At 53.4% G+C, this 25,583-nt stretch overlaps 2 protein-coding genes across 6 annotated transcripts in view; both read left to right on the top strand.

Annotated features, from left to right (window-relative positions):
• The first annotated feature begins 11,056 nt into the window (after window positions 1–11,056).
• Window positions 11,057–17,872, top strand: LHX1 (LIM homeobox 1). The gene is made up of 5 exons (XM_049636536.1): window positions 11,057–11,550; window positions 13,502–13,728; window positions 13,823–14,100; window positions 15,460–15,625; window positions 15,943–17,872. Exons 1-5 carry the CDS (start codon window positions 11,381–11,383, stop codon window positions 16,320–16,322), a joined length of 1,221 nt encoding a protein of 406 aa, XP_049492493.1. The 5' UTR covers window positions 11,057–11,380; the 3' UTR covers window positions 16,323–17,872.
• Window positions 17,873–22,234: 4,362 nt separating this feature from the next.
• AATF (apoptosis antagonizing transcription factor) overlaps window positions 22,235–25,583 on the top strand; it is a 103,984-nt gene continuing 100,635 nt past the window's right edge. For all 5 annotated transcript variants that reach the window (XR_007459165.1, XR_007459166.1, XM_049636537.1 and 2 more), the window contains exons 1-2: window positions 22,235–22,496; window positions 23,448–23,639. Coding sequence is in view for 3 of the 5 variants with exons in the window: in XM_049636537.1 (XP_049492494.1) it covers window positions 22,406–22,496; window positions 23,448–23,639 (283 nt within the window). In the remaining 2 variants the exon portion in view is untranslated. The remainder of the gene's footprint in view (window positions 22,497–23,447; window positions 23,640–25,583) is intronic.

Below are 25,583 nucleotides of genomic sequence, written 5' to 3' on the forward strand. Positions count from 1 at the left end.
TCGGGTTGACTGGCAAAGTTATTCATCCAGAATGAGTAAAAAGAGCACAGAACTTATCAAATTAGTAGTAAATCCTTCATTAAAAGATTCACAGAAATGGCTCCCTGCTGCTTTTTTAAGGGGAAGCTGTATCGTCCCTTGAGCCCAAATGAGAACAACCTCGCCCGTAGTTACAGGCCTGCCCAGCTCACCTCTCAGAATGTGTGCCGACCCATGGCCTAGGCTGTTGGCTAAATTATGAATGGCCTGGGAGGAAAGAAAATTCAAGAGCTGGGAAGGCTGGGGGTCTTCATCTGCAAGTCCAAACTGGAACGTGAACGAGAAAATGGCAGAACCACAAATGAGGCTCATACAAGCCAGAAATGCACGGTACCAGCCAGTAGGCAGCGAAAAGAGATTACATTTACTTCCCGAAGATTACGAATAAATGGAACTTCTAGGTCTTTCCACAACTTGCAAAGGACTTCTTAATCTCCCAGCAACCAGGGCCAAGGTCCCACATGGAACCCAAAAACCCTGCTCTGTTGTATCTGTTTACCATCCCTGGGCTTCATTTTAGCATGGCAGTACTAAGACTGAGCCAAGGAACTCCCTCCACCTGTCTTCCTGTGTTCTAAGTTTCTCTAACTTCTCCCCTACTGAGATCCCCAAGGCCTCTGAGATAAACAGAGCCCAATGTAGTTTGAACAGCAATTCACCCAGCCCCATTCCCCAAATCCTCTGCCACCCCCAATGAAGCAGTCATCAGAACTATCTTTCCAGATAGCCCCCGGCCCCTCTCCACCAAGCAGGGATATCAGCCAACCTCTTTGGGGGACAGCTGAAGGCCAGCACCAAAAAAGTATCGTATCGTCTTCACACCGCTGAAGTCAGGAAGTGGGCTCTCCGGAGGCTGGTGCCGTGGGCTGTCTCCTGAGTAAATACAGAAAAAGAAAAGTTTCCTAACGTTTGGATTTAGAAGTAGGAATGGTGAAAAGCACCCATCAACATATGCGCCTCTCCGCAACACACACACACACACACACACACACACTCTCTCTCTCTCTCTCTCTCTCTCTCTCTCTCTCTCTCTCATACACACGCCCTGTCCATGCAGACAAATCATGAATCATCTCCGTGGCTGAACATTTTAGCGTTCAACAATATTCTTGGAGGCCCGAGGTTTTCAGGCAAATCCCAGGTCTGTGCACAAGGACACTGCATAAATCCCTCCCCTTATGAAAGGCCAGTCTGAGCAGATGGGGACCAGTCTTAAGTAAACTGTGGAGCCCTCCCTCCGTCCACCTCAGGAGGAACGGCAGAGGGGCTGGCCCTACCAGCCCAGAGAGTGAGAGTGGCAGGAGCTGCTCATTCTGGGATTCTGGGACTAACGTTAGCATCCCCAACTTATCTGAGGGAGGCATCCGTTAGACCACACAATCCTCCCTCCCCTCTCACAAGGGGAAATCAGATCCTGGAAGTCAGATTGGAGAAGGCCGCTGCAGACCAAGCGGTGGCCAGAGTTGAGAAAGCAAACATGAGCATTGGCGAGAGAGCGGGGGTGGGGGTGGGGGGGGGTAGGAGGAGGTAAGAGGCAAAAGGGGCCCCTCATACCCAATCGTTCTCCATGCTGAGTGTGGGGAAGTAACCACATGCTGAGTGTGGGGAAGCAACTCGACTTTCTGAGAACCTGCTTCATTAATATTTATTAAACAAGAGATTTTCTTTTTTTTTTTTTTTTAAGAAAAAGGAAAGGCCAAATAATTAAACACTCAGTGGAGGTAGAGGATTCCTCCGCTCTGTTCTCTGTCGGCCCCCACCCCACCCCCCCACCCTCCAGCCTAGGCCAAATATGTGCACTGCTCTGTCTACCTCCCCAGCCCTACCCATCTCCCCAGGTGTGTCAAGAAGACATGAGGCAGGTGGATGGAGAGAGAGACAGACCCGGGCACCCCAGGTGCTCACCAGGAAATGCATGGACTGTGAAATTACACCAGGGCTGGACAACTTACCACCACACTGGAACCCTTGGGATACTGAAATAATTAACTTGCTAATCAGCTACACCTTGCTCTTCCCTTTCTTCCTGGAAAAAACCATCGCAGATCGCCTTCACATCAGGTTCCTATGTCAGTCACTTGGAGACAAATGATGCTTTAGAAGAAATATACTCTCTGCCTCCATGTGGACTGACATGCGTCATACGAAGTCAGGCCTCCTCTTCTTCCCCACCCCTTCCGACCAGGCCTGGGGGGCACACAGAGACAGAATGTTTCTGGAGGTGCCGGGTTTTTTTCTGTCCATGCCACAGAGCTTTTCCATCTCCGCTAAGCTTTCTCGCTTTCAGCCCTCTTTAGCCTGCTTGCTGGCGCTAAACAGCCAAGATCCATGTGGAGAAAAGAGGATTGATTAGAATCGTATAATAATCCCTGGCATTCGTCCAGCTTTAGCGTTTACAAAATGTTTTCACACATTATCTCATTCGGTCGATGCTGGAAGGAACCTTAGCAATCACTTAGCCCAATACATATGGGGAAACTGAGGCCCAGAAAGGCTAAATGCCTTCCCCAAAGGCCACAGCTCAGGACAGTGTGGCTGGGTCCCCCATGTTCATTGTCTAGAGATCCAAAGCCGCCTCTCATCCCCCTTGCAAAGAGGAAAAGAGCATGATCTCCTTTCTGTGCCACAGTGGTTATAGACCAAGAAATTAAAAAAAAAAAAAAATTGGAAAAGTAGGACCTGAGAATGAATAAAAGCAACTCTTGTAAAAAATGGTTTGGGGGGTTGGAAGTAGGGAGACTAGTCCAAGTCCTGAATGGCACATGTACATTAACACACCTCCCTATCTCTCTTTGTCCCCTCACCTCCCCCTTCTCTCTGGTTCAAAAATACGAACATGAACGTTATGCAGTTTGGGATATAAGGCTTAATTCGAGCCACAGGTCCCAGGTGGGGGGAGCTGCAGGGAGTGGGGCACTTTTCTTGGATTGAAACCTGGCATCCCCACCCTCTGGATTCGCAGCATGACGGGCTCATGTGTGCATATGTGTGTCCACCCAAGACATTGGATTTAGCGGTGAAAAACAGGCATCTTGATCCTTTCACAGATCAGATGATTTGCAAATTAATAGCTCTTTCCCCCTAAGGCTCTGAGGAGGTGGAAAAAAGATTTCTGATGAACAGGGGGAAGAAAAAGGTGGAAAAATATAAAACGGGGAAAGGAAGCACAATGACAGTGGATTCTGGAGGAAGACACTGCCTCGCGAACGGCACATGTGCGTTTGGATGTGGGTCTCTGCTTTTCCACAGGGCCACCTTGCTCCCGTGGCCCCAGCCTGTCGGAAGGGAAGCAGCTCCTTTGTGTGTTCATTTATTTCTAAGCCCAACTCTTTTCCCTCTAAAACTCCTTCTTCTCCCTGTTGAGCTGACCATGCTTCTGGATTTATGAAGAGAGATGTTTTAGCAGAAATCCCCCAGAGTGTCCCATCAGCCCTAAATCCCAGGCCCGCTCACCCCCCCAAGACCCCATGACACACAGCATGCCAACACGGCTTCCTCTTGCCTATGCATTAGCCATCCATTGTGGCAACCTGACATCTCTCACACATAAAACCGTAAGAGAGAAATAAAATATCTGTCTCTTGGCGAAAATAAAGCTTTGCCTCCCTCCTGATGTATAGGATATAAAATAAAGCCGCGGCTCCAATAGTGGCTTTTCCTTATGCCGGAGTTGCCTTAGCACACACGGAGACAATGAAGACGGATGGTTTGGGACGAGGCCCAGCCTCCTGGGGCCGCCTTCACCCTTTTTTATTAGCGTGTCTCCCCCCCACACCCCACCCCCGCCTTTTTCTTTCTTCCTTCACTTTCTTTTCTTCCTGACTTGGATTTGCCTTTTATATGCCCTTCTCTTTCTTTCCTCTGGAACTTTATTCCTCTTGTTCACTTTCTTTCTAAAGCATGACAGAGACAGGGAGAGAAGAGCCAAGTTTCTCACCTCCTCAGACATGCCCACCATCTCTCCCACCTCCCCCTTCCCAGACCCCCAGCTCTCTCAGGACTGCCAGCCCCTATGACGAATTCTGCTGTTACTGCTTGGGGATTTGCTTTGGTCAAATGTACAAATGTTCCCAAGGGACAATTAAGAATGTGTTTAGTGGGGGAGGGGGAAGTGAATTTTTTTTTTTCCTGGGGAGCTGCCCTTCCCTGCTCCTTCTTCTCCCTAGGCTAAGCAGGTTATGGATCTCAGCAATTAATTATTTATTTAGCCCCTGAGGAGGGCTGCCACCTCAATGGGGTGAGAGTTGACATTCACCTCCCAAACCCAAGCCTCAAAGCTGCATCACCAAACAGACTATGGGCCCCGGGCCCCTTCTGGCCAACTCCACTATCAAGGGGTTGATCTAAGTCCAATACTCTCTTCACTGCCTCCTCCCCCAGCCCTGAGAACTGAGGGTGCTATAGGAGAAATTAAAAGGGGCCCCTCCCCATGCTCACACACTGATGGAACTGTTCCCCTCACAGTCACTGAGACATGGTCATCTGCCTGCCTTCCCACACACTTGATGCTCTCTCCCATGGTGCACGGTGTCTACCTTTTTTTTCTACTCTGTCCCCAGAGGCCTCATTCTTGCCAGGTGCACTGCTCTCCCCTGGGCTTCTGTGTCTCTCCACCTGTGTCTGAATGAGTTTGGTTCTAGAAGCTTCTTCCTATCCTTGCCCTGACCTCAACTCTCCTGCCGGTCTCCCTCCATCTACCCAAGGCTGCTTCCCAGCCCATTCAAAACTTCCACCTGCTCTACTAAGAGCTGCAGGACACAACCCAGGCTCTGGGGAAGACAAAGTCGTGACAGAGAGAATGCAGGGCCTGGGCTTCTGGGGGAACAGTGGGGCAGGGGGAGCCTTGGTGTTGCCTAAAGGTAGGAAATATCCGGCAGAGGTGTAAGTGGGTGGCTTTCAGCCTGAGATTGATGAAGGGCTTCAGCGCATATGTGGACGATTCCTGGCCATCCCTAATAGGAGGAGATTTTCATTAATGCAAACATGGAGAGACTGGTGAGGCAGCAACATCTATTGAACTCTGCCGCCACGGAGGGAGGATTTAGAGCTGCCAAGTCCAGAAAGAATTCAATCCCAGTCCCAAACGTAGTTAGCTTTGGGGGTCCCCCCTCTTTGATATCTCTCCAGATGTTGGCACTGACCACCACCATTAGGTAAGGGGAGAGAGTCAATTAGTGAGAGGATTAATTACTCTGAGGTGCGAGCCCCGTTTGTCTTCCTTACTGGGTGTGAGTGTGTGTTCAGACACAGGAACACGGGCACGCACCCAAATACACATTGTTGTCACGCCGCTTAGACGTTTTATTTATTTGTTGGATTCCTGCCCAGAGCCGCTCACACGCTTTTCCACGGGCGCTGAGTCGCCCACCAAACACTCTGCCTCCTTTTCTCCCGCCTACGAGCACGACTGTCACACACCCTCGCACCCTCGAGTCCTGCCAGATGTCCCCCCCAGCACCTGCGGGTGCTCGGCTGCGCACCTCTCCCTGCCCGCCGCTTTTTTTATGTCTCCTGGGTGTGGGTGTCTTTTTGGGTCTCTTCTCTTTTCCTCTGCTCCTCCCAGCATTGCCCCCAGCGCCCCTTCCCTCCTTTTATCCCTGCATGCGTTTCCGCATTGCTTTTCTTTTCCCTAGTTTTCTGTCCTTATTCCCTCTCTCTGTCCCTCTCCACTCACTTCTGTCCCTCTTTCTCTCCCCTCCGTGACTATCAACGACCGGTCTTTGCTCCGCGGCGCTGCCTTCCATCTGAGATCGCCACGCTTGACCTTGCCCGCCCCACCCCCCAGCCCCGGCCCAGGGTACCCCCCCTCCCCAGCCCTCGTGGGAAGCCAGCCTTGTTTACCCAGCCAGAGCGCTCACACCGTGAAGCCCCGGCCGGATGCTGCCCTTTCCCGGCCCCGCGGTCCCCCACCCTCTCCCATCCCCAACTTGGAAGCCACCGCTGGGGCAAAGTGCACAGCAATCCAAGGTGACAAGCCCCAACCCCAAATTTCTCACCTTCAGCAGTGCCCTGGCTCAGGGATCTCGGGCAAACCCCCTAACTTGGCACTCTTTCCTGGGGAAAAAGAAGCTAAAACCAATCCCCCTCCTACTATGCGGTTCAGGGGAGATAGTGATATAAACTGTAAAGTGGTGCACACACGTAGATCATCACCAGGAGTGAGTGATGGAGTGAGATTAGGACAACCTGAGTCAGGAGCAAAGGGAAAGGAGAGAGCTGGAGAAGTAGGATCAGATCCAAGGGCCCTGGGCCAAAGTTTCCCGTGCCCATCCGCGACGTCCTACCGGGTCTGTGCGCAGTTTGTGCGGCCTCCCGGACCACTCGAGACGACCCGCTCGCTCTCTCCTCTCTCTGCCTGCACCGGCGAGGCTGGTTGCGCCCCACTCCTACCGCCCCGCAAAGTTAACCGCCTAGAGTCCGCTCCGCCCCAAGCGCCTCCTTTGACGGCCTCGCCGCCCTTTTCTGGGGCTAGTGGGCTGCACAGTGAGTGAGTGGGCGAGGAGGGAAGCGGCCAGGGGCGGGCGCGGCTCTCGATCTACAGCAGCTGACCGTGCGGGGCAGGCTTGGGTTCTTGGGCCGCGCAAGCCACTCGAGAACGTCAGGGAGCCAGGCGATCTAGGGCTTTGGAACCACGGAGGTCGCGGGAGGAAAGCGGACTGCAAGAGAGGACGCCTTCAACCCTCTCAAACTGCAGGGCGGCTGGGGAGGGCTAGCAGAACCCCCTCCAACCCCAGCTCCCCAGCGGGGTCCGGCCTCCCGGACTGATCCTCAAGGCGCTTCTCAGAAGGGAGACTGGAACTGTGAAAGGCGCTTCCTGGCCCCTCTGGGGCCTTTTCCAAGAAAGCCTGGGGATGAAGTGGAGAGGATTATTCCGCTGCCACCGAGCGAAAACTCCGCCTCGAAACTGACTCTCACAGCACCCGCGCAGAGTTTACAGGCCCTGGGGCGGTGTGCGTGGTTGTGGTTCTGTGCGACTTGGAGGTCCTGGCGTAGGAAAGCGCTGTGTACTTCAGGACGCTGGCAGGAAGTGTGGCGGTGAGAGTAAGGAGGGGAGGTTGGCGCTCTTCACGGAGCAGCCATTGGTTTAAATACAGAGCTGGGCTGCGAACCTTCAGAAGCGGCTAATTTGGAAAGCTGGGTCCGTTTTCTGTCCATGTCTATACGACTAAATACGTTTTAAAATAAAAGCTCAATGGAAACGAAAAAAAAAAAACCGCATTAATACAGAGTGCTGTCGCCACGGAGGCATTAAATCGGGACTAGAATCAGGAGCCAAGAGGCGCGCCTAGAGTTGCGCTGCCGGACTCTGTGGTAGCCGCCAGGGCTGGTTCCCGCAGACCTGTTTAGTGAACCATCTGGACACAGGGACAAACAGAGCCTGATGCCCCAGAGCCTGCATCCTGTCCTCGTCCTCTCAACTCCCCTACCGCGTTGGTCCCCAGCAGGGAGGGGCCCTCTTCCCCCGGCCTATGCCGATGTCCCTAGATCCCTGCACCCCTAAACGGGTGGAGCAACCCCCTGCTGTCCACTCGAAGGGAGACAGCGGGCCTTGGGTTCAGGAAGGGCCAGCAGCCGGGTCCAGCTGTCTCCCCGTAGGTCCCTGTCGACCGCCCTCCACCCCCGCGGCCCCTCTGCTTTGCATGAGAAGGAGCCCAGCTGGGACGGGGGCGGGGGTTGAGCCACTCGGGACTCCGAGGCTTTAGATTCCAGAAAGGGGCGGTTTGGTCGAGGGCGCTGCGGCGAGAACCAGGACAGCTGGGGGGGGGGGGGAGAGCGTGGGGATGGCTCGACTGGACCAGCTCCTCCCCGCGGGCCCCATCCAACCCAGCGGGCTGGGGAGGCACCTCGGGCTCCAAGGGGAGGAGATGGGGACCCCTGAGCCAAGCAGCTCCTAGCGCCTCCGCACGTGCTGGAGCACTGGGTGCGAATCGGCTTGTCCCGCTGGGTCTGCCCCAGGAGCACGAAAACCCAGTCGGATCTCGCGAAGCTGGGCTGCCGGGTTAGAGAACTGCTCTCCCTTCTTACCCCTCCCCTGAGCCGGGCCCTGAGAGAGGCCCACAGGGGGGGTCTTGATTAGAGAGAGATAACCAGCCCCAACACCGCCTTCCCTGCATCCGGGAGCCCCAGCCCAGGTGTGTGTGGAGGGGCTGTCGAGAAGCTGTTAGAGGCCCGGCAACCAGAGGTCAGGATGCGCGGAGCGCCAAAAAGGCGCACACCGCCTCGGCTTTGGCTCCTGATGAAAAGGTGAAGCAGGAGGCAAGGTGGAAGCTGACGGCGGCCTCGAGATTGCAGGGTGGTGTGGGCAGAAGCTCGAAGGCAGAGAAGGGGCGTGGGCGGAGCCCTAAAACTCCACTCCCACAGAGCGCAAACCAAATTCGCTGTAGCGGCTACCCGGTTCGTCCGAAGAGGGTATTCGGTTTGCTGAGAGCTGGATCCCAGGCCCGCTCAGGTTCGTTGTAATTGCGTTTCAGCGCGCATTTCCCCCAACTTAGTCCCCGGCCGTTGTGTGGAATCTCTGAGTCCCACACCACTAGTGGGATCGAAAGGCCAATTCCAAAATGCCAGCTAGACCTGGCTGGCTGCCCGTCCTTATTTTCTTCCACGGTAGGGCTGAATGCGTCTTCTTAGCAGCCCCCCCCCCAGCAAAACAAAACAAAACAAAAACAAAAACAAAAAACGAGGAGCAAAAACAGGACTGCCCAGCCCTGACACCTTCAGACCTCAGGAGAAATCCCGGTTTGGCACAGAAGTAGTGCTGTCGGAAAGGAATTTGGAATTTGACTGATCTCGGCCAGGGAAATAGAGTGACTCTTGGAGGCTGAGGTTCCCAGGACCCGCACCTGAACCCCACATTTGGAATAACGGGCCCCGGGGCAGTGGTCCCGAGGGTCATATTCGGAATTCGGGAAGGAAGGGCTCCCTGAAGAGTGAACTACAGGGGGTGCGGTCTGCGGTGGTCTCGGGAAGCTGTGGCAAGCCCAGAGCCTGGAACGGGGGAAGAGGGGAGCCGGGCCCACTCTGCCCTCACGCTGCACACCCGAATCCATTGCAGCCTCTCAGTGCAGCTCCAGACGGAGCTTCCCGCTGCCATACCACCACCCACCAGCCGCCACTGAGGCCCTGCGGTTTCCCGCCTAGTCGTTTGTTTTTTGTATGTAAAAGGTGTCTCCGGATCACAGTTTTCTCACAACTTCTCGCCTGGGTTGCAACTCCTCACCCGAGGCGCTTCCCCACCCACTCCTTTCCCCCTCCCGGGCGCCGCGCCTCCGGTCTCCCCCGCCCCCACCAGGAAACCGCCGGAATCAACTTTCCAAGACCGCGCTGCGGGCAACAGACACCCAGATCTCCGGGAGACCAAGACCCGTGGACTCTGGATGCACTGGGGGAAGAGGCACTGGAGGGACCGGAGGAGAAGATTCTGCTGCCAAACGCCCTCCCTCCCCCACTCCCCCAAAGACGCGCGCTGTGCCCGGGACAAACTTCTAGGCCAAGAAAGCGAGAAGGGGGGGGAGAGAGAGAGAGAGAGAGAGAAAAGCCCAACACCCGCTGAACTGCAAAGTCAAACAGTGCACCAGGGCCGCCGGGGCTCCCGGACCCAGCTGCACCCCAACCTTCAACAAGGCTCAACTTTAGATTAATCCCACCTTCCAATTGTAGTCTACCCTCCGCCTGCTCCTACTCCCGCGCTCTCAGTCCTTCCCATCGAAACCGAGGCCTTACCGGAGCAGGAGGGGCTCGGGCACCTCGCTGCCCGTCGCCCGCACCGCGCCCGGCCGCGGATGCGGCCGCCACTGATCCTCTAAACGCGGTCTCCCGGCACTCTCCCCGGCCGGGGGATGCAGAATGGTTTACAGAGGGACCGCGAGCCGCTGATTGGTCGCAGGCCGCGGTGACGTCGGCGGGCGCTGCATTAAGGCGAGGGGGCTTCCAGAGCTCAGCCAACAGCCAGGAGCAGTGACCGAGCCGCCGGAGCTGGGGAGAGACGCGCCAGGGCGGCGGACTGGGCCAGGAGACCAGGGACAGAGGGACGCTTGTCCGGGGACAGCCAGCAACGAACTGCGGCCTGGGCGGCGACAGCAGCGGCCCTTGCTGAGCTGCTCCAGCCTCGCAGAACTGTAGCTGCTGCACCAGGACGTTTTTTTTTTTTTTTTAAAGCTCTCCAAGCTACTCCCCCTCCCCCTGACTCCTCCCGCTGCAAAAGAAAAAAAAAGGAAGGAAGGAAGGAAAGGCTAGAAAGGAAACCCAGATTTGCCACCACAACGAAAAAAGGGGGAAAAGGAAAAGAAAGTCGCGCGACTGTGGGGTTGGACGCAGGCAGCCCGAGCGCGGGCCGAGCGATGCGGGGCTGCGCGCCCAGGCGGCCGCGAGTTGTGACTGGAGCCACGATGCACGGCCAGGCGCGGTGAGGAGCCAGACCGTATCACCTCCCCGAAGGAGTCCAGGAGCAGGGAGGGCCGTCCCGAAAACACGGAGGCCGCCAGGCAGGCCACGGGCCGAGGTGACGGGGCTGGGGCGGTGGGGAGTGAGCCAGCGCACCTGGCTGCGTCCGCCTGGAGTTGTCCCTCTGCAATCTCGACTGACACAAACACTTCTCCAAACGGGGGGAAACCTAAGCCGCAACAACCATCAACAACGAGATCTTCCTCCTGCCTTGCCCTCCCTCCCTCCCCCCTCCCTTGGCCTGCCCCCGCCCCCTCCCCCAGGCCCACGGCGGGCGCCCGGCGCGTTCGGACCCGCTGCGCGATGCAGGCAGTTTAGGATCCAAAGCTTCTCTACTCGTTTTGTTCTTTTCTTTTATAAAAAGAGGAGGGGAAATCCCGGTGGCAGGCAGCCCGGCACACACACACCCGCCCTCATACTCCGACAAAAGCAGATGCACTTTGACTTCTGACAGCTCTACCTCAAGCCCAAGAGAACTCCACGGCGCTCTCCCTGCGACCCGAGCTCGCTGCGTCGTCCTTTTCCTTCTCCGTCTCCGTTTTATTTATTTCTGTTCCCGTCGCCGTTCTCGGTGACCTTCACTCCTCCGCGGGCTCTGGGCAGAAGAGTGGCTTTCTCGCCGGCCCGAGACTCTTCCTCGCCCCGGGAGCTTCGGCGGGGCTGCGGTGCCCCGGGGCCCTGGGACTCCCAGGCTGCACACTCCACCGAGGTGCCCTCCGCCCCGCATCAGCCTCATTTTCACCCCCTTCTGGTTTCCTGGTGCGGGTTTTGGCCTGCACCCCCAGTGTGTCTCCTCTTTTCTGGAGGGGCTGGGGAGCTCTTGCTATCGTCTTTGGGAGCCATCCCCTAGGCTCTCCCTGCTCTTCTCTCTCCCGGCCTCACCCGACCAAAACCAAAGACCATGGTGCACTGTGCCGGCTGCAAAAGGCCCATCCTGGACCGCTTCCTCTTGAATGTGCTGGACAGGGCCTGGCATGTCAAGTGCGTCCAGTGCTGTGAATGTAAATGCAACCTGACCGAGAAGTGCTTCTCCCGGGAAGGCAAGCTCTACTGCAAGAACGACTTTTTCCGGTGAGTACTTCCCTGGGGCACCTCTGCTGCTCCCTCCCCGAGGGCCCTTGCCGGCCAGATTCGGATGAGAGGTCAGCGTGGCCGAAGCAACCGCGTTAGGAGCAGCCTTTGGAGAGGGCAGCCAAGTCCCACGGGCACCCGCCTCTTCGTCAGCTGGTGCATAGGGCACCCGGGAGGTGGCCCTGCTTGCCTCCTGGAAATTGTGGGTCTGGGCTTAGCTGCACATGCCTGGGAAGAAAGGTTCTGAATCCACTTCCGCCTAGAAGCCCCTCCAAGCCTAGAAGGGGGCAGCACAGCCTCCGGCGTTGTAACCCCACCTCTGGTCTTTCCCTGCTCTGAGCTCTCCAACAACTGCATTCTCCGAGCCTCCCAGGTTGCTTGCCCTCCAGGCTGGGCTTAGAAGCCCGGGCTACATCCAAGCCACTTCTTTTTGCCTCCAAAAAGAAGAAGTGGTTCTTGGCGGGAACCACAGAGGCTTCTGCGTAAAGTGTCTGAGTCCTGTGCCTTGGTGGCGGCAGGGAAAAACCCAGCCCTAATGCCAATCCTGCATATCCCAGGGTGTTCTTGAAACCCCGAACAGCCTCCCAGCGCCGGCCTAGGCAAGTTGCTAGGTGCTTGTGAAATGCCCCAAGGCTCCAGCCTCCGGGAAGACCTTTCCCTGGGCTTCCCGGCTGCCTGGGTTGGCGGGAGGTTCGGTCTCCGCCCAACGCGAACCTCGGCTTTGTGGCGTAGGCTCCGCTCGGAGCTCTCCCAGGCAGTGCCCGCCTTCCCTTCGCCCCACCACCTCCTTGCCGAAACCGGGAAAAACCGAGGCCGGCTCGTGTGAGCCGGGAGACTTCTCCAGACGCCCCTCCTTAGTTTAGCGTTTTAATTTATTCTCTTAAACTATCTTGCCCCGAAATCCACACAAACACACAAGTTAACCGAGAAGAACAGAAGCAAATGAGAATTTTAATTCCTCTGTACTGGTTTGAAACCTCTCAGTTTACTCGATTGACTTGGTCTCTGCTTTTCTCTGAGTTTCTGGTGACAGATCAAACTGGGAGAAGGGGTGGGGGTGCGAGGCCATCCAGGTCGCTTTGCTCAGAGGCCCAGAACGCGCTGTCCCCAACACTGTCCCCGGGAAGCGTGGCTCTGATTGCGGGGAACCATGGAGAAAAGCGCTGTGCAGGCTGGTTTTGCCCGGAGCAAGCGCGGGCTGAGCCTCTGAACCTCGGTTGACCGCACCTGGTGTCCCCAATACTGGCTGGAGCCGAACCGGAGAACAGCAAACGGTGCCAGCTGCCAGTGGGCCCCAAAGGTCTGGCTCCCGCAAAGCGCAGCCCAGCACCTAGAGCCCCGCGGTGACTCTAGCTTGTGCCAACCTGCCGGGCTTTGGGCTTGAACGTGGCGGCGGCCCAGCTGCAGCCGTCTGCGTGCTCCGCGGCTGTTTCTTCACCCGCGGTGGGACTGGACTTTGCCAACCCCCAGCCTATGCGCAGGTTCTTGTGCAGTGAAAGAGAGGCGACGCTAGGAGAGAAAAGCGGCGCTCGGGTCGCGTTTACATGGAGCTCTAATTAAAATTTGACTGTTCTCTGAATCTAATAAGAAAAGAAGTGCCTCCCTCCCCCTTCCCATAGCCGCCTTGCCGCCTTCTTCCGCGGCGCTCTTTTCCTCTGGGACAGCACTGGGCATGAGGCCTGGTGGGGGAGGGGAGCAGCTTGGGCCCCTCGCTCTCTCACCGTAACCATGTGTATCTCCCCCATTGACTTTTCACTGGTGCCCCGCGCTCTCTCCGGCCTTCTTGCCTGCTTGATCGGCATTCTGCCTCTTTTTTTTGGCTGTCTCTCTTCTTTTCCCCCATCCTTTTCTTCATCCTCCACTTTCTATTTCTCTCTTTCTCTAACGTCTTTTTCCCGGCCTCTCCCCGCCCGCGCTGCTCCTCACCAACCCGTCCTCTTCCACTCCGCAGATGTTTCGGTACCAAATGCGCCGGCTGCGCGCAGGGCATCTCCCCTAGCGACCTGGTGCGGCGAGCGCGGAGCAAAGTGTTTCACCTAAACTGCTTCACCTGCATGATGTGTAACAAGCAGCTGTCCACTGGTGAGGAGCTCTATATCATCGACGAGAACAAGTTTGTCTGCAAAGAGGATTACCTAAGCAATAGCAGTGTCGCCAAAGAGAACAGCCTCCACTCGGGTGAGGCCCCAATTCCCAACTCGCTAGGGGTGGGGTTCCTGGGGGAAGGAGGCCCACTAAGGCCGCTGCTCACCTGTCCCTTCCCTCTCCCCAGCCACCACGGGCAGCGACCCCAGTTTGTCTCCAGACTCCCAAGACCCATCACAGGATGATGCCAAGGACTCAGAGAGCGCCAACGTATCCGACAAGGAAGGGGGCAGCAATGAGAATGATGACCAGAACCTGGGCGCCAAGCGGCGGGGGCCCCGCACCACCATCAAGGCGAAGCAGCTGGAAACTCTGAAGGCAGCCTTTGCTGCCACTCCCAAGCCCACGCGCCATATCCGGGAGCAGCTGGCTCAGGAGACTGGCCTCAACATGCGTGTCATCCAGGTCGGGGCCTGGGCATGCTACTCAGTTCCCCTTGAGACCTACAGGCTCCTCTACACCAGCATCCAGGCCTAGCTGGGGAAACCCAGCCTCGAGCAGGGTTGCGGGTTCAGGGAGGCTGGAGGGGGAGGAGTGGAGAGGCCCAGACACACCCCTACCCTGGCGACCTGTGAGGTGCGGCCTGTGGCATAGAGCATCTGGAAATCCCTAGGCCTGCTCCACTTCCCAATCCAAAGCTGGTGGTGGTAGTGGCAGAGTTGGGGGGGGACGGTGAGCTCAGCAAGTGTCCAGGGGAGGGGACATTGTTGGACACTGCAAGGGGAGTTGGGACCCTTTCTTCTGCAGAGATGAGGAACGCAGAGTTCTCTGAGCATGCTGGAGTGAGTCAGTTCCAGTGGCTCCTCCACAACACTGATCTCCCTCTGTGTCCCCCTCCCCTGTTTTGTGGGTCTCTTGCCGCGGTTAGACAAGCCCCAGAGCTTCTCCCGAGAGAGGTGGGGGGGGGAGTCCTGGTTTGAAGAGGAAAAGGTCCGAGCTGGAGTCAGCTCAGCGTCTGGCGGTCTAAAGTGGGATGGGGTAGGGGGAAGGTGGGCATCTGGGCAGCTGTGCCAGTGTGTTGTGAGGACTCCAGGCTGCGTATGATTTGGGCCTGAGACTGAGGCCCAAGGTTAGGTGTCTGGTTCACCCGTGGAGGCTCTGCAAGGATGTGGGTGGATGTGCCTGGGAGGCTGGGAGGCACACACAGCCAGGCCGCCACCCTCCTTGCAGCCTCTGAGAGGCTGTGCCAACATGTGCATAGTGAAGGGAAGTTTGCGTGTCTGTGTTTTCAGTGAGAGGCTGAGGATAAGTATATTCGGCACTGGGAGATTTTGCGTGGATTTGAAAAGGAGATTGTGGGTTTTAGTGTCACTATCATTGGCAGACTGGGTGTCAGCAGGAGGCTGTTTAGTTCTCTCTCACCGTCATGGGGGAGGGGGCTGCCAGGGACCCTGGACGGGAAACCGCGTGTGTCTGACACTATTTGGGGAGGTTGAGTGTCTATGTGTGTACAGCCCCCAGAAGATGTAACTGTGACAGTGTGATATTGGAAACAACTCCGACTGCCTCACGTCGGGCAGGGCTGCTTGCCCAGGTCCCCAGTCGGGAATCCTGTATACCATTGGCTCAGGGGCCGCCCTTGGCGTTCCTACTCAGACATAACCCCCACGCACCACAACACACACACAGCCGCGCGCGCGCGCGGAGCCCTGAGTCCAGCTAGCGGTTAGAGGAGTTAGGGGCCGATCGGCCCCCGCACCCGAAGTGTGTGTGTGTGTGGGGGGGGTGTCTCCCGAGCCTCACCCCGCCGCGTGTCTGCTTCAGGTCTGGTTCCAGAACAGACGCTCCAAGGAACGGAGGATGAAGCAGCTGAGCGCGTTGGGAGCCCGGCGCCACGCCTTCTTCCGCAGCCCGCGCCGGATGCGGCCGCTCGTGGACCGCCTGGAGCCGGGCGAGCTCATCCCCAACGGACCCTTCTCCTTCTACGGAGGTGAGTGTGCAGCCCAGAGGCGGGGAGCGGCCAGCCGGGCTTGGCTTCGTTGAAAGCGGGTGGCAGCGCGGGAGGCGCTTCGAGTGGGGGAGATGGGGAAGGCCGGAGGGTAAATCAAGAGGAGGTAGTCCAGAGCGAGGGCCGAATTCCCGACCGCGAACGAGGCGGGCGAGCTGGCCGGGAGCAGCTCCGCTGTTTGCACCAAGCCTCCTCCCCGCGGCCAGCGCCGCAGGGGAGCCCGCGACGGCGAGTTCCCCGAGTTGTCCTTCGCGTCCTTTCTCCGCCGTCCTGACACCCTCCTCCCCGCCGCTCCGCAGATTACCAGAGCGAGTACTACGGGCCCGGGGGCAACTATGACTTCTTCCCGCAAGGCCCCCCGTCCTCGCAGGCTCAGACGCCGGTGGACCTGCCCTTCGTGCCGTCGTCCGGGCCCTCCGGGACGCCCCTGGGCGGCCTGGAGCACCCGCTGCCGGGCCACCACCCGTCGAGCGAGGCGCAGCGGTTCACTGACATCCTGGCGCACCCCCCCGGGGACTCGCCCAGCCCTGAGCCCAGCCTGCCCGGGCCTCTACACTCAATGTCGGCTGAGGTCTTCGGGCCCAGCCCGCCCTTCTCATCACTGTCGGTCAACGGCGGGGCGAGCTACGGGAACCACCTGTCTCACCCGCCCGAAATGAACGAGGCGGCCGTGTGGTAGCGGGGTCTCGCACGGTCCGCGGAGTTCGTGGTTGTACAGAAATGAACCTTTATTTAAGAAAAATAGAAAAAAGAAGAAAAAAAAACCATAAAAGCAAGTCACCCCCCCACCCCCCATACACACACACTTCCTTCAGCCTCGGGGACCATTTTCCGTCTGGCGAGTCCAGACGGGAAAGGGGGACAAGAAACAGAATCCAAATCCTCCTGGAAGTAGAACTGGGATCCGTGCTCTGACTGGCAAGGTGCAGAACTGGGGCTCCGGAAGAGATATTCAGACGTCTCCCCATCTTCCACCTGGACCCGGATCCAGGGGCAAGACTCTTCGAGCCTGCGCACCTGGCCAGAGGGCTGCAGAGAAACAGCCACGGAGGCGGCGGGGGCGCACAGCCAGTGGTGACGCCGGGAGCCGCGGGGAGGGAGGCCGAGGCGCAGCCGGGTGAGGGAGGTGGAGCAGCCCGGGGCGCTCCCGGGCCAGCCAGGAGGGTTCTGGCTCTGGGAAATTCACTAGTGTTGTCTCAGAGTTCAGCAACAGCGACAACAAACTCTTATAGCTTCAGAAACGCCGACCTGCTGTGCATCAGGTGGGACTATATATATATATATTTTTTGTCTATCTGGGTTTTTGGTTTTTGTTTTTGCGAAAATTGCAAAATTCTAAATGTAAAGCCCTCAGTATCAACTCTTCTACCTTCACAAAGCTCTACACACACACACACACACACACACACACACACACACACACACAGATACACACAGACACCCTCGATAAGGATGGTCTCTAGCCAGACCTCTCAGTAAAATGACTTGAACATCAACTGTACAAGAAAGTATTCTACCTTCACACATACAAAAAAAAAAAAAAAGTAAAAAAAAAAAAAGACTATTGAACTAAAAACAGTCAACTGTTTACGTATAATGTTAAATTCAGGAGTTCAGTGTTTTATTAATATATCCTGTTTTGAAACCTCTTGTTCAAAAACAAAATGTTTTGAGCAATCAACCAAAATTGTTCATTTTCTTTTCCTGTAGATGTTCTGACAGATTTGCAGGGCTCGCAGCTCACTGTGCTAGTATGTAAAAAGGTGTTGTTTACACAAGGCAAAGAGAAAACATGATATTCAGACACTTGCCAAATAGAATAATTATAGCACAAATACTGTAAAGGTGCCTGGCACCACAACCTGAGAAAGTGTTAAAAAAAAAAAAGAAAAAAAGTGTTACAAGGTTTAAAAAAAAAAACATCTTTGCTAATTTTTAGTCCTGTTGAACATTCATGGAATTGTTAATATGACTTATATAGACCCACACAGGTTTTATTTTTGTGTCTTTAAAATAAAAGTCCAAAATATTTAAATTTTATGGTCAAATATGCAGTCAACAGCTGCTACTTTTTTCTTTATATATTAAATTTCTCATATGTCTTTTATTGTTCTGATAAACCTAAGCTTGTGTGACCTCCAGTGCATATTAGACCATTCACTGTATGAAAGAAAACATGTTGAATAAATTTGTGAGTTTTTAATAAAAATAGAAAATCTGATGTTTAGATATTTGGTGTGTTATTTGATGTTTTAACAAGTAGAGGTGAGGCCTGATGGGGAGCTGAATGACACCTCAGAACCCAGAGGGAAGAGAAGCAGGACTGGGCTATGTTTTTACCTTGGCTATGGCTGAATCCCCTTGCTAATGCCAGCCAAGCTTTTCTCCGTGGCTTCCCGCTGTTATTAACTACCGATTTGCATTCTGTGGATTTAACTGATACAGTTGAAGAGCTGTTTGCTGATAAATTAATATAGAATTTGAAATAGAAATCAAATCCATGGCTAAAAATGAGTGGTCCTGGTCCGGGTATGATTAGGCATGAGAGCCCATGCACTGTCTCTATCCCCCATTCTGCACGTGCAAAACTGGACTTGCGATAGTCAGTTACTTGTAAATATATAGTTAGAGGTGGTCCTTTTCAGTTTCAATTCACTTCCCATAGATAATCCTGCTCTCCAATTTGGTGGTTTAAAAGATAACGTAAAATGAATGTAGGGTACAGCTAGAAATGAAATACTTTAATCCCTTTCAGAGAACTGATATGAAGTAGTTGTTTTATAGTATTTGTTACATTTGAAGTTTTCTAGAAGGAAAACTATTTCATCTGGCACAAGATACATATTACCTTTCTCTGAAAGATGAGCAAAAATAACCAATAAAGAAATCAAATTTTACCTGGGAGTTGCCAATAGGTTCTGAAAAGTACTTCAATCCCTCCCAAGCCTTCATTAAACATGGAAGGAATTTAAATATTTATCTACTATGAAATACGTGTGTGTTTTTAATATTAGATGCTATTTGAGTTCCAGAATTTCATTTCTATATCACCTAGATTTCAGTCTGGGTTATTTATTTCGTTTTAAAAATCAAAGGTTTTACGTTAAATGGCACATAATTTCCGTTGTCATTTTCATATTTTGTTAAAACACAACCAAGTGTATCTTTCCTGCAGAGAAGCCTTTAAAATAAGCAATATTTTACTGCATCCATATGACGGCTTATCTAATGGGAGGACTGTCAGCAAGGAACCTGACAGTATTCTTTCAAAAATCCAAATTTATGAAATATGGGGAGACTTTTGAAACTCCTAGCCTCTGCATGCAGCACATTTCTTTATCTGCTTTGTATCCAATCACTGGGTCAGCTGTTTTTGCCCTTTTAGCGTTTATATACATTAAATCACAGCCAACTTATTCATTATGGCCACCCCCTTTAAAGACATTCATTTAACTGAACGTACGCTCATGCTCATGGGAAGCTGCATTCTCCTATCAAGGCTGCTGAATTATTTAGCAGCTTTATTGTGGAATCGGGTACTTGTTAAGAAGCGTTTTGAGTTGGGCGCTCAGTGTGGACTCATTTCCTCTCTCTCACTCGGTGGCAGCAGGGCAGTCTTTCCCTCTTGGCTCTGGATACTGAACCCTAATAAGTACCTGAACAGGTGGCAAAGCTTAGTAGTCAAATTTGGAGCCACCTGAGAGGAGGAGGTCTAGAGATATCAGGGACTATTCTCCTTCCCATCAGAGCAGCAATGCCCACCTCTGGCCCTAAGCTGCAGAGAAGCGCTGCACCACTCCCAGGCAGCCCAGCTGGGGGCTCCCAGGAGAGGCTCAAGGGCCACAGAGGAGCAACAAGGTGGTCCCCTCCCTCCTAGGAGGGCAGTCTCCTCTCTAGTTGGGCTTGGCAGTTTGCTTTCTCCCTGCAGCCATCTTAAAGCTGCAACCTCTGTGCCTCTGGCCATCTGCCCTCAGGGCTCCAGCCTCAGGAAGCTACCATCTGCCCTGGGCTGGGGAGCCAAAGCTCACCCACCAACTTCTCCAGGCTGAAGGAGACTGGGGACTGCTTTAGGGCTGTACAAAGTGAAGGGAAACTATTCCTGGAGACCAGGACAGGCATTGGTAGGGACCTGGGACCTGGAGATTGATGGCATCTGAGAAGAGAGGCAGGTAAGAACCTGGTTTCCCTAACCTCTTGAAACTCCTGGTCATAGGAATTGATTGGGACAGTGGTGGGGGGCAATCCAATGTCACTCCTGCCCATCTTCTGCTATCCCTACATCTCTCTGTCACTTTGCAGCCCTTAGGCAGCAGCACTGTGAATGGGGAGACCCTCTGACTGCCTCTGGAGAAGACTGTTCTTTGGGGAGAGTGCTCCCGGTCATTCCCATCCTTCTGATCTTCACATCAGCTCTCACGCCCAGAGCAGTTAGAGGCTTAAGTTTCTTCTAGGAGGCATAGTCTTTGAAGTATCCTCTCTTGTAGTCCACCCTCCATCTCCAGATCCGTTCCCATCAGGAAAATCCCTCCTCATTTCTCTAGATACTGGAACGCAGGCAGGGAGGGCCCCCTAGAGAGAGCATTCAGGAGGATGCTCTCCAGCCCCAGGTCTCAACGTCTCTCGGCTGCATCTTAAGTCCTAGAATTCTTTCCTCTTTCTTTCCCTCTCTCCCCTCAGTATGGGGTAAGAAAGCAGAAGCATTTGGGGGACCCTGGGATGTGTGTGACTGGAGTAGCGTAGTCTTGATTCCTTCCTCCAAAGGCTTCCCAAGTCAGAGGAGACCAGGACAGTGAAGGGAGAGTATAGACAAGCAGGACTAGGGCGTTTTCTGCCCAGAGCCAGCCACCAGTGTGTCTTGTTTGCACGACAGCTTAGAGGTGGTCTCTGACCTGTCTTGTTTCCCCTTCCCCCTTCTCTCCCTTTTCTTTACCCTGAAGGCAAGGATTCTAAGCACTATTGTTCAAAATAGGAACAGAAGAGGATTGGGGGAAGTAGCTTCCTAAATGTGGAGAGATACATTTTTGTCTTTTGAAGCCCAGGGCAATGGCTCCCTGTTGCAGCCTGAGGGGCATGCTTTTGCTTTGGAGGCTCCAGACAGCAGGCACCAGGCTGCAATTACGGAGAATATGTTAACAAAATAAGGGGGGGAGGGCGGGGGAGCTGTTTTCTAGCCTGAATTTTCTTGCTGCTGGTAAAAAGCAGTTTGCTTTTGCCTGAGTCCCCTACCTAGGTGCTCCTGTCCTAGGTTGGCATTCTTTCAAGTCTGAAGGAATCTGCCCTAAGACTGGTTCTCCTTCCCCTCTGCAGCCACCTGGGAAGGGGACATGAAACAAGCCACACTAAAGGGATGGGTCTCTCATTGCTCTTGACCTTGAGGGCATATTAAGACTGTGAAAGTCAGGGACCCTCACTTCCCTTAAATTCCACAGGAAACACTGGTGAGCTGAGGGTTCCCAGGCTGTCAGCTGTGGGATCCAACTGCTCTGGCACCCTTAACGTCTCTTTTCTTGACTCTTTTGATGCAGTTTCTGTTTGAGGGGGGTTGTTCAAGGTTTCTACAGGTGACCTCAAACAGATACTGGAAGGAACAGACCACTTTGTACTCACCCTTATCCCTTATTGCCAGTTCTGTTTACAAGTTTGTCTGCCCCCCCCCCGCCCCCGCCGCCCCCCTTGGGGGGGGGGGGCTGATCACTGTCAGGAGAGAATTTAACTTGCTCATCTTTGTATCTCATCTAGCAGTGCCTGCCACACAGCGGGCAGTTAGGGAATGCTTCATGAAGAAAGAATATAAAGGGATAGCATCTTTCCGTGTGGCTGGGTGTAATTAAATTGATCCTATTAAGTCTCTATATTTTGAGTCTACCTGTGCCTCTCATACAGTAGACATGAGTTTTTCTGCATTTGTGCACCAGTTTCAAGTGTCTGAGTATATTCTCACCTTTGAACAGATATCAATAATGAGGGTATGCAATAGAGTAATCGCCACCATCACCCCCCTTTTCCCTAAGACAAGGCTACTTGGAGAAACTACAGAACGATCTTTATTTAGGCACAACCATGGCTATTTCTAATTATTCCTGTGAATAAGGACGCCAACAGTCCGCCGTACACTTACACATGCACATCGCTGACGTAGGATTCTTAAATCCCGACCACCGCAGGGTCAGAGGCGTGTGCCCGGCCCCAGACTCCTCCAGACTGTTAAACTGCTAAATGTCAAACCTATTTTGGTCCCAGTGCCCGAAAGCGCACCTGAGGCTGGAAGTGCTTACCCTTTATTTACTCCCTCCTCTTTTCATAACAGCCACCATAGATAGGCCATGGCTACACCACACTTTATTTCTAAGCGAATCTCGGACAAATCTTGAAGCATATTTTATACGAGGGGACAAGGGTCGCGCGCAAAGCAACGTCGGTTCAGCGCCAACGGCGGCCACGTGCCCTGGCGCGCTCCCGGACCACCTCACACACCCCTTCGGCGCACGCGCACGCGCGCCGGGATGGCGACAATCCCTTCAGCCTTCCGCGCGCTTCCGCCTTCTTCCTAGCAACGCCTGTAGTGACGCGCAGGCCCCGCCCCCTCGCGCGCGCCTCCCGGAAGTGGCCGGCCCCGAGCGAGAGCGGGGTTGTCTGCGGTCCCTGGCTGTTCGGGGGAGTAGTCTCTGGGCAACAGGGCCCGGCGGGGAGAGAGCGTCCGGGCCGGGGCCAGGGCTGGGGCTGCACGTTGACGGGCACGGCGCAGAGCGAGACCTGGTGACGATGGCGGGGCCGCAGCCCCTGGCGCTGCAGCTGGAACAATTGTTGAACCCGCGCCCGCGCGAGGCGGATCCTGAGGCCGACCCGGAGGAGGGTGAGGCCTGACTGGGGAAAAGCCATGTGCGGAGCGGTGGGTCCAGCCTCGGGCAGACCCGGGCGGCGCGAGAGAGGCCGGCAGCCAGGCCTCGCCGCCTGGCCTACTCGGCTCATCCTGGCGTAGAGGAAAACGGCCTCCCGGGAGGGTTGGCCGGGCTCAGGAGGAGGACTTCGGCTTCCTTCTGAGCCGCACTCCAGACTTGGTGCTCGGGTGGCTGGAGCATCCCAGGGACTTGGAGGGCTGTAGCAGGGAACAGGGGGTCTGGTAGTTGGTTGGAAGTTATCTTTTCAGGATGCGCTTACCGGTATTAAGTTAGAAATGAGAAGGAAGTCTCACCGTTTTTTAAGTCGGCCTGCCCCTAGGAACTTACTAGGAGATTGAAGGAAGCAGTGGGATTCCATGGGGCTGTTTAAGCCTCCCTAGGCCTCAAGACATTTGCTCAGGGGCTGACGAATGGGACGGCTGTTCTGTAAGCTGATGTTCAAGGTCTAGTTGGGAGTAATCCTGCTTTAGACTTGAATCAGAGAAGTGTGAGGAAGGAAGAATAAGGAAGGATAAATGTGAGTGCTGGACCGTGTTTTAGGAATATCAGTTGAAGAAGTTAGGGCTGTTGAGCCAGGATAAGCAGACTCCCTTAGGGATGGGATGGAGTGAGGATAGATGGCTGACTTAAATATTTGAGCGACTGTCACAAATGGAAGAGGAGTTAGGCTAGTTTTTATAATCCAAGGCATAGAAATATGTCCAACTAGTAGGCGCAGAGGTCAACTTTCTGTTCAAGAACAGCAGTAAGACTGTGGTCTATCTTGAGAGGTAATGAGTTTCCTGTTCCTGGAAGTTGGTGGGGATTTTGTAGAGTGTGAGTTGAAAGGGTTGAACAGGGTTACTCTTAAAGTTCCTTCTAACCTGGAGATACTGATTACTCTCCCCCCAACCCCTCCCCTACAGCCACTGCTGCCAGAGTGATTGACAGGTTTGATGAAGGGGAAGATGGGGAAGGTGATTTTCTGGCAGTGGGTAGCATTAGAAAATTGGCATCAGCCTCCCTCTTGGACACAGACAAAAGGTATTCTGGCAAGACTACCTCTAGAAAAGCTTGGAAGGAAGACCCCTGGGAGCAGACACTGCCAGGTTCATCTGGTGAGTAGACGTATTTGCATGTTGCTTTCTCTTTCTTTCCTAATATTTTAGGGTTAAAGTTGCGGGGTTTTGTCTTTGTTTTTGTTTTGGATGATTAGTCTGTGTGTGTGCCCCCACTTACTGTCTTAGGAGAGACCATGGATTTGGCATTAGAAAGGACCTTAAGAGGTAGTTAATTTCAGTTCCTAAGGATTCTAAAGCTCAAAGCTATTAAGTTTATATAATCCTTATGTTTAGGTTAATGGTTCACCATAAAATGGAAAGAAAAGATAATGGATATTGGACAGGGCTATGTGTTGAGAAAGAATTGCGTCTGATGAGCATGCTACTCATGGATTTTGACCCTTTTCCTTTGGTTTTTCGAGTCTTGCATTGGGTCACTATATAATTCAATACTAGTTTGTGAAACTCATTTTTTGCCATTGTAAAAATAATAATATCCTTCCCTCTCGCCTGCAAGGGCCTTAGGAGGATGTGAGGACATGAGCTTATAGTTTTATTTTTTATTATTTCTTTTTATGAAATTTTTAAAATGTAATCTCTACATCCAACATGAGACTTGAACTCTCAACCCCAAGATTAAGAGTTGCATGCTCTTCTAACTGAGCCAGCCAGGTGCCCCATCAGCTTCTAGTTTTAAAGCATTAGCGTTGTAAGTTTCTCAATGGAAGAAGGGGCTGGATATGGTGGTTACTTAGTGGATGCCATTTTTCCCCCCCTTTAGAGAGGTTAGAGGTGCCAGGCTGAGAATGCACAGATGATATAAAAAAAACTATCATTCAGGTCATGATATCCATGATTAGTTGGATAATGGATGATTACCCGTTATGGTTCTGGGGGCTCCTGGTAAGCCCATTTCACATTCTTTGCCTAGAGACTGATAGAGGGGCCAATTGTGAGACAAATATTATAATACTTATTGGGCTTCACCATGTGTCAGGCATTGTGGTAGCTCTTTAAGTTCTAAGAGACTAGAACACAGTTTTCAAAAGATGTTGTTACTGTTATCATTACATGTATCATCTCATTTGATACTCTCAATAACTTATGAAGTTGCTAGTATTTGTCCCCATTTTATTTATTTTTTTTTAAGTTTGTTTTTGAGAGAGAGGGGGGCACAAGTTGAGAGGGGCAGAGAGAGAGGGAGACACAGAATGTGATGCAGCCTCCAGGCTCAGAGCTGTCAGCACAGAGCCCGATACAAGGCTCGAACTCAACGAATCATGAGATCATGACCTGAGCTGAGGTCGGACGCTTAACTGACTGAGCCACCTAGGCGCCCTGTATCCCCATTTTAAAGGTAAGGAAATTGAGGGACAGATTGGTTGTGTAACTTGCTCAAGGTCATAGAGCTAGTAAGTGGAAGAGCCAGGACTCACATAAGGTAGTCTGGCTCCAAGTCTGACTCTTAACTGCTACTCTGTGAATATTCCTTAATCTGAGAAATGGCATACATTTAAAGAATTTAAAGGATTAATTTCTTTTTTTTAATTTATTTTATTTTTTTAAATGTTTAATTTTTGAGAGAGAGACAGAGTACGAGCGGGGAAGGGGCAGAGAGAGAGAGAGTGAGACACAGAATCTGAAGCAGGCTCCCAACTCTGAGCTGTCAGCACAGAGCCCAATGTGGGGCTCAACCCCATGACCGTGAGGTCATGACTGAGCCAAAGTCAGGCGCCTAACCAACTGAGCCACCCAGGTGCCCCTATATGTAGTTTTTTTTAAAGAAGTACTGAAGACCTATCACATCAGCTGTTACTTATGCTTAATGAATAAAATTATAGTATCTCCTGTACATGAAGCTATTCCTTATCCTTCCAAGCATGTTAGTTGGATCCTCTTCCATACACTGTGTACTAATGGCACTAGGATTTTTTTTTAATTTTTATTTAAATTCCATTTAGTTAGGTGATGAATGACTAAATTATATTCCTGAAATAGTCA

This window comes from Panthera uncia, chromosome E1, assembly GCF_023721935.1.
Source record: "Panthera uncia isolate 11264 chromosome E1, Puncia_PCG_1.0, whole genome shotgun sequence".
Taxonomy (NCBI): domain Eukaryota; kingdom Metazoa; phylum Chordata; class Mammalia; order Carnivora; family Felidae; genus Panthera; species Panthera uncia.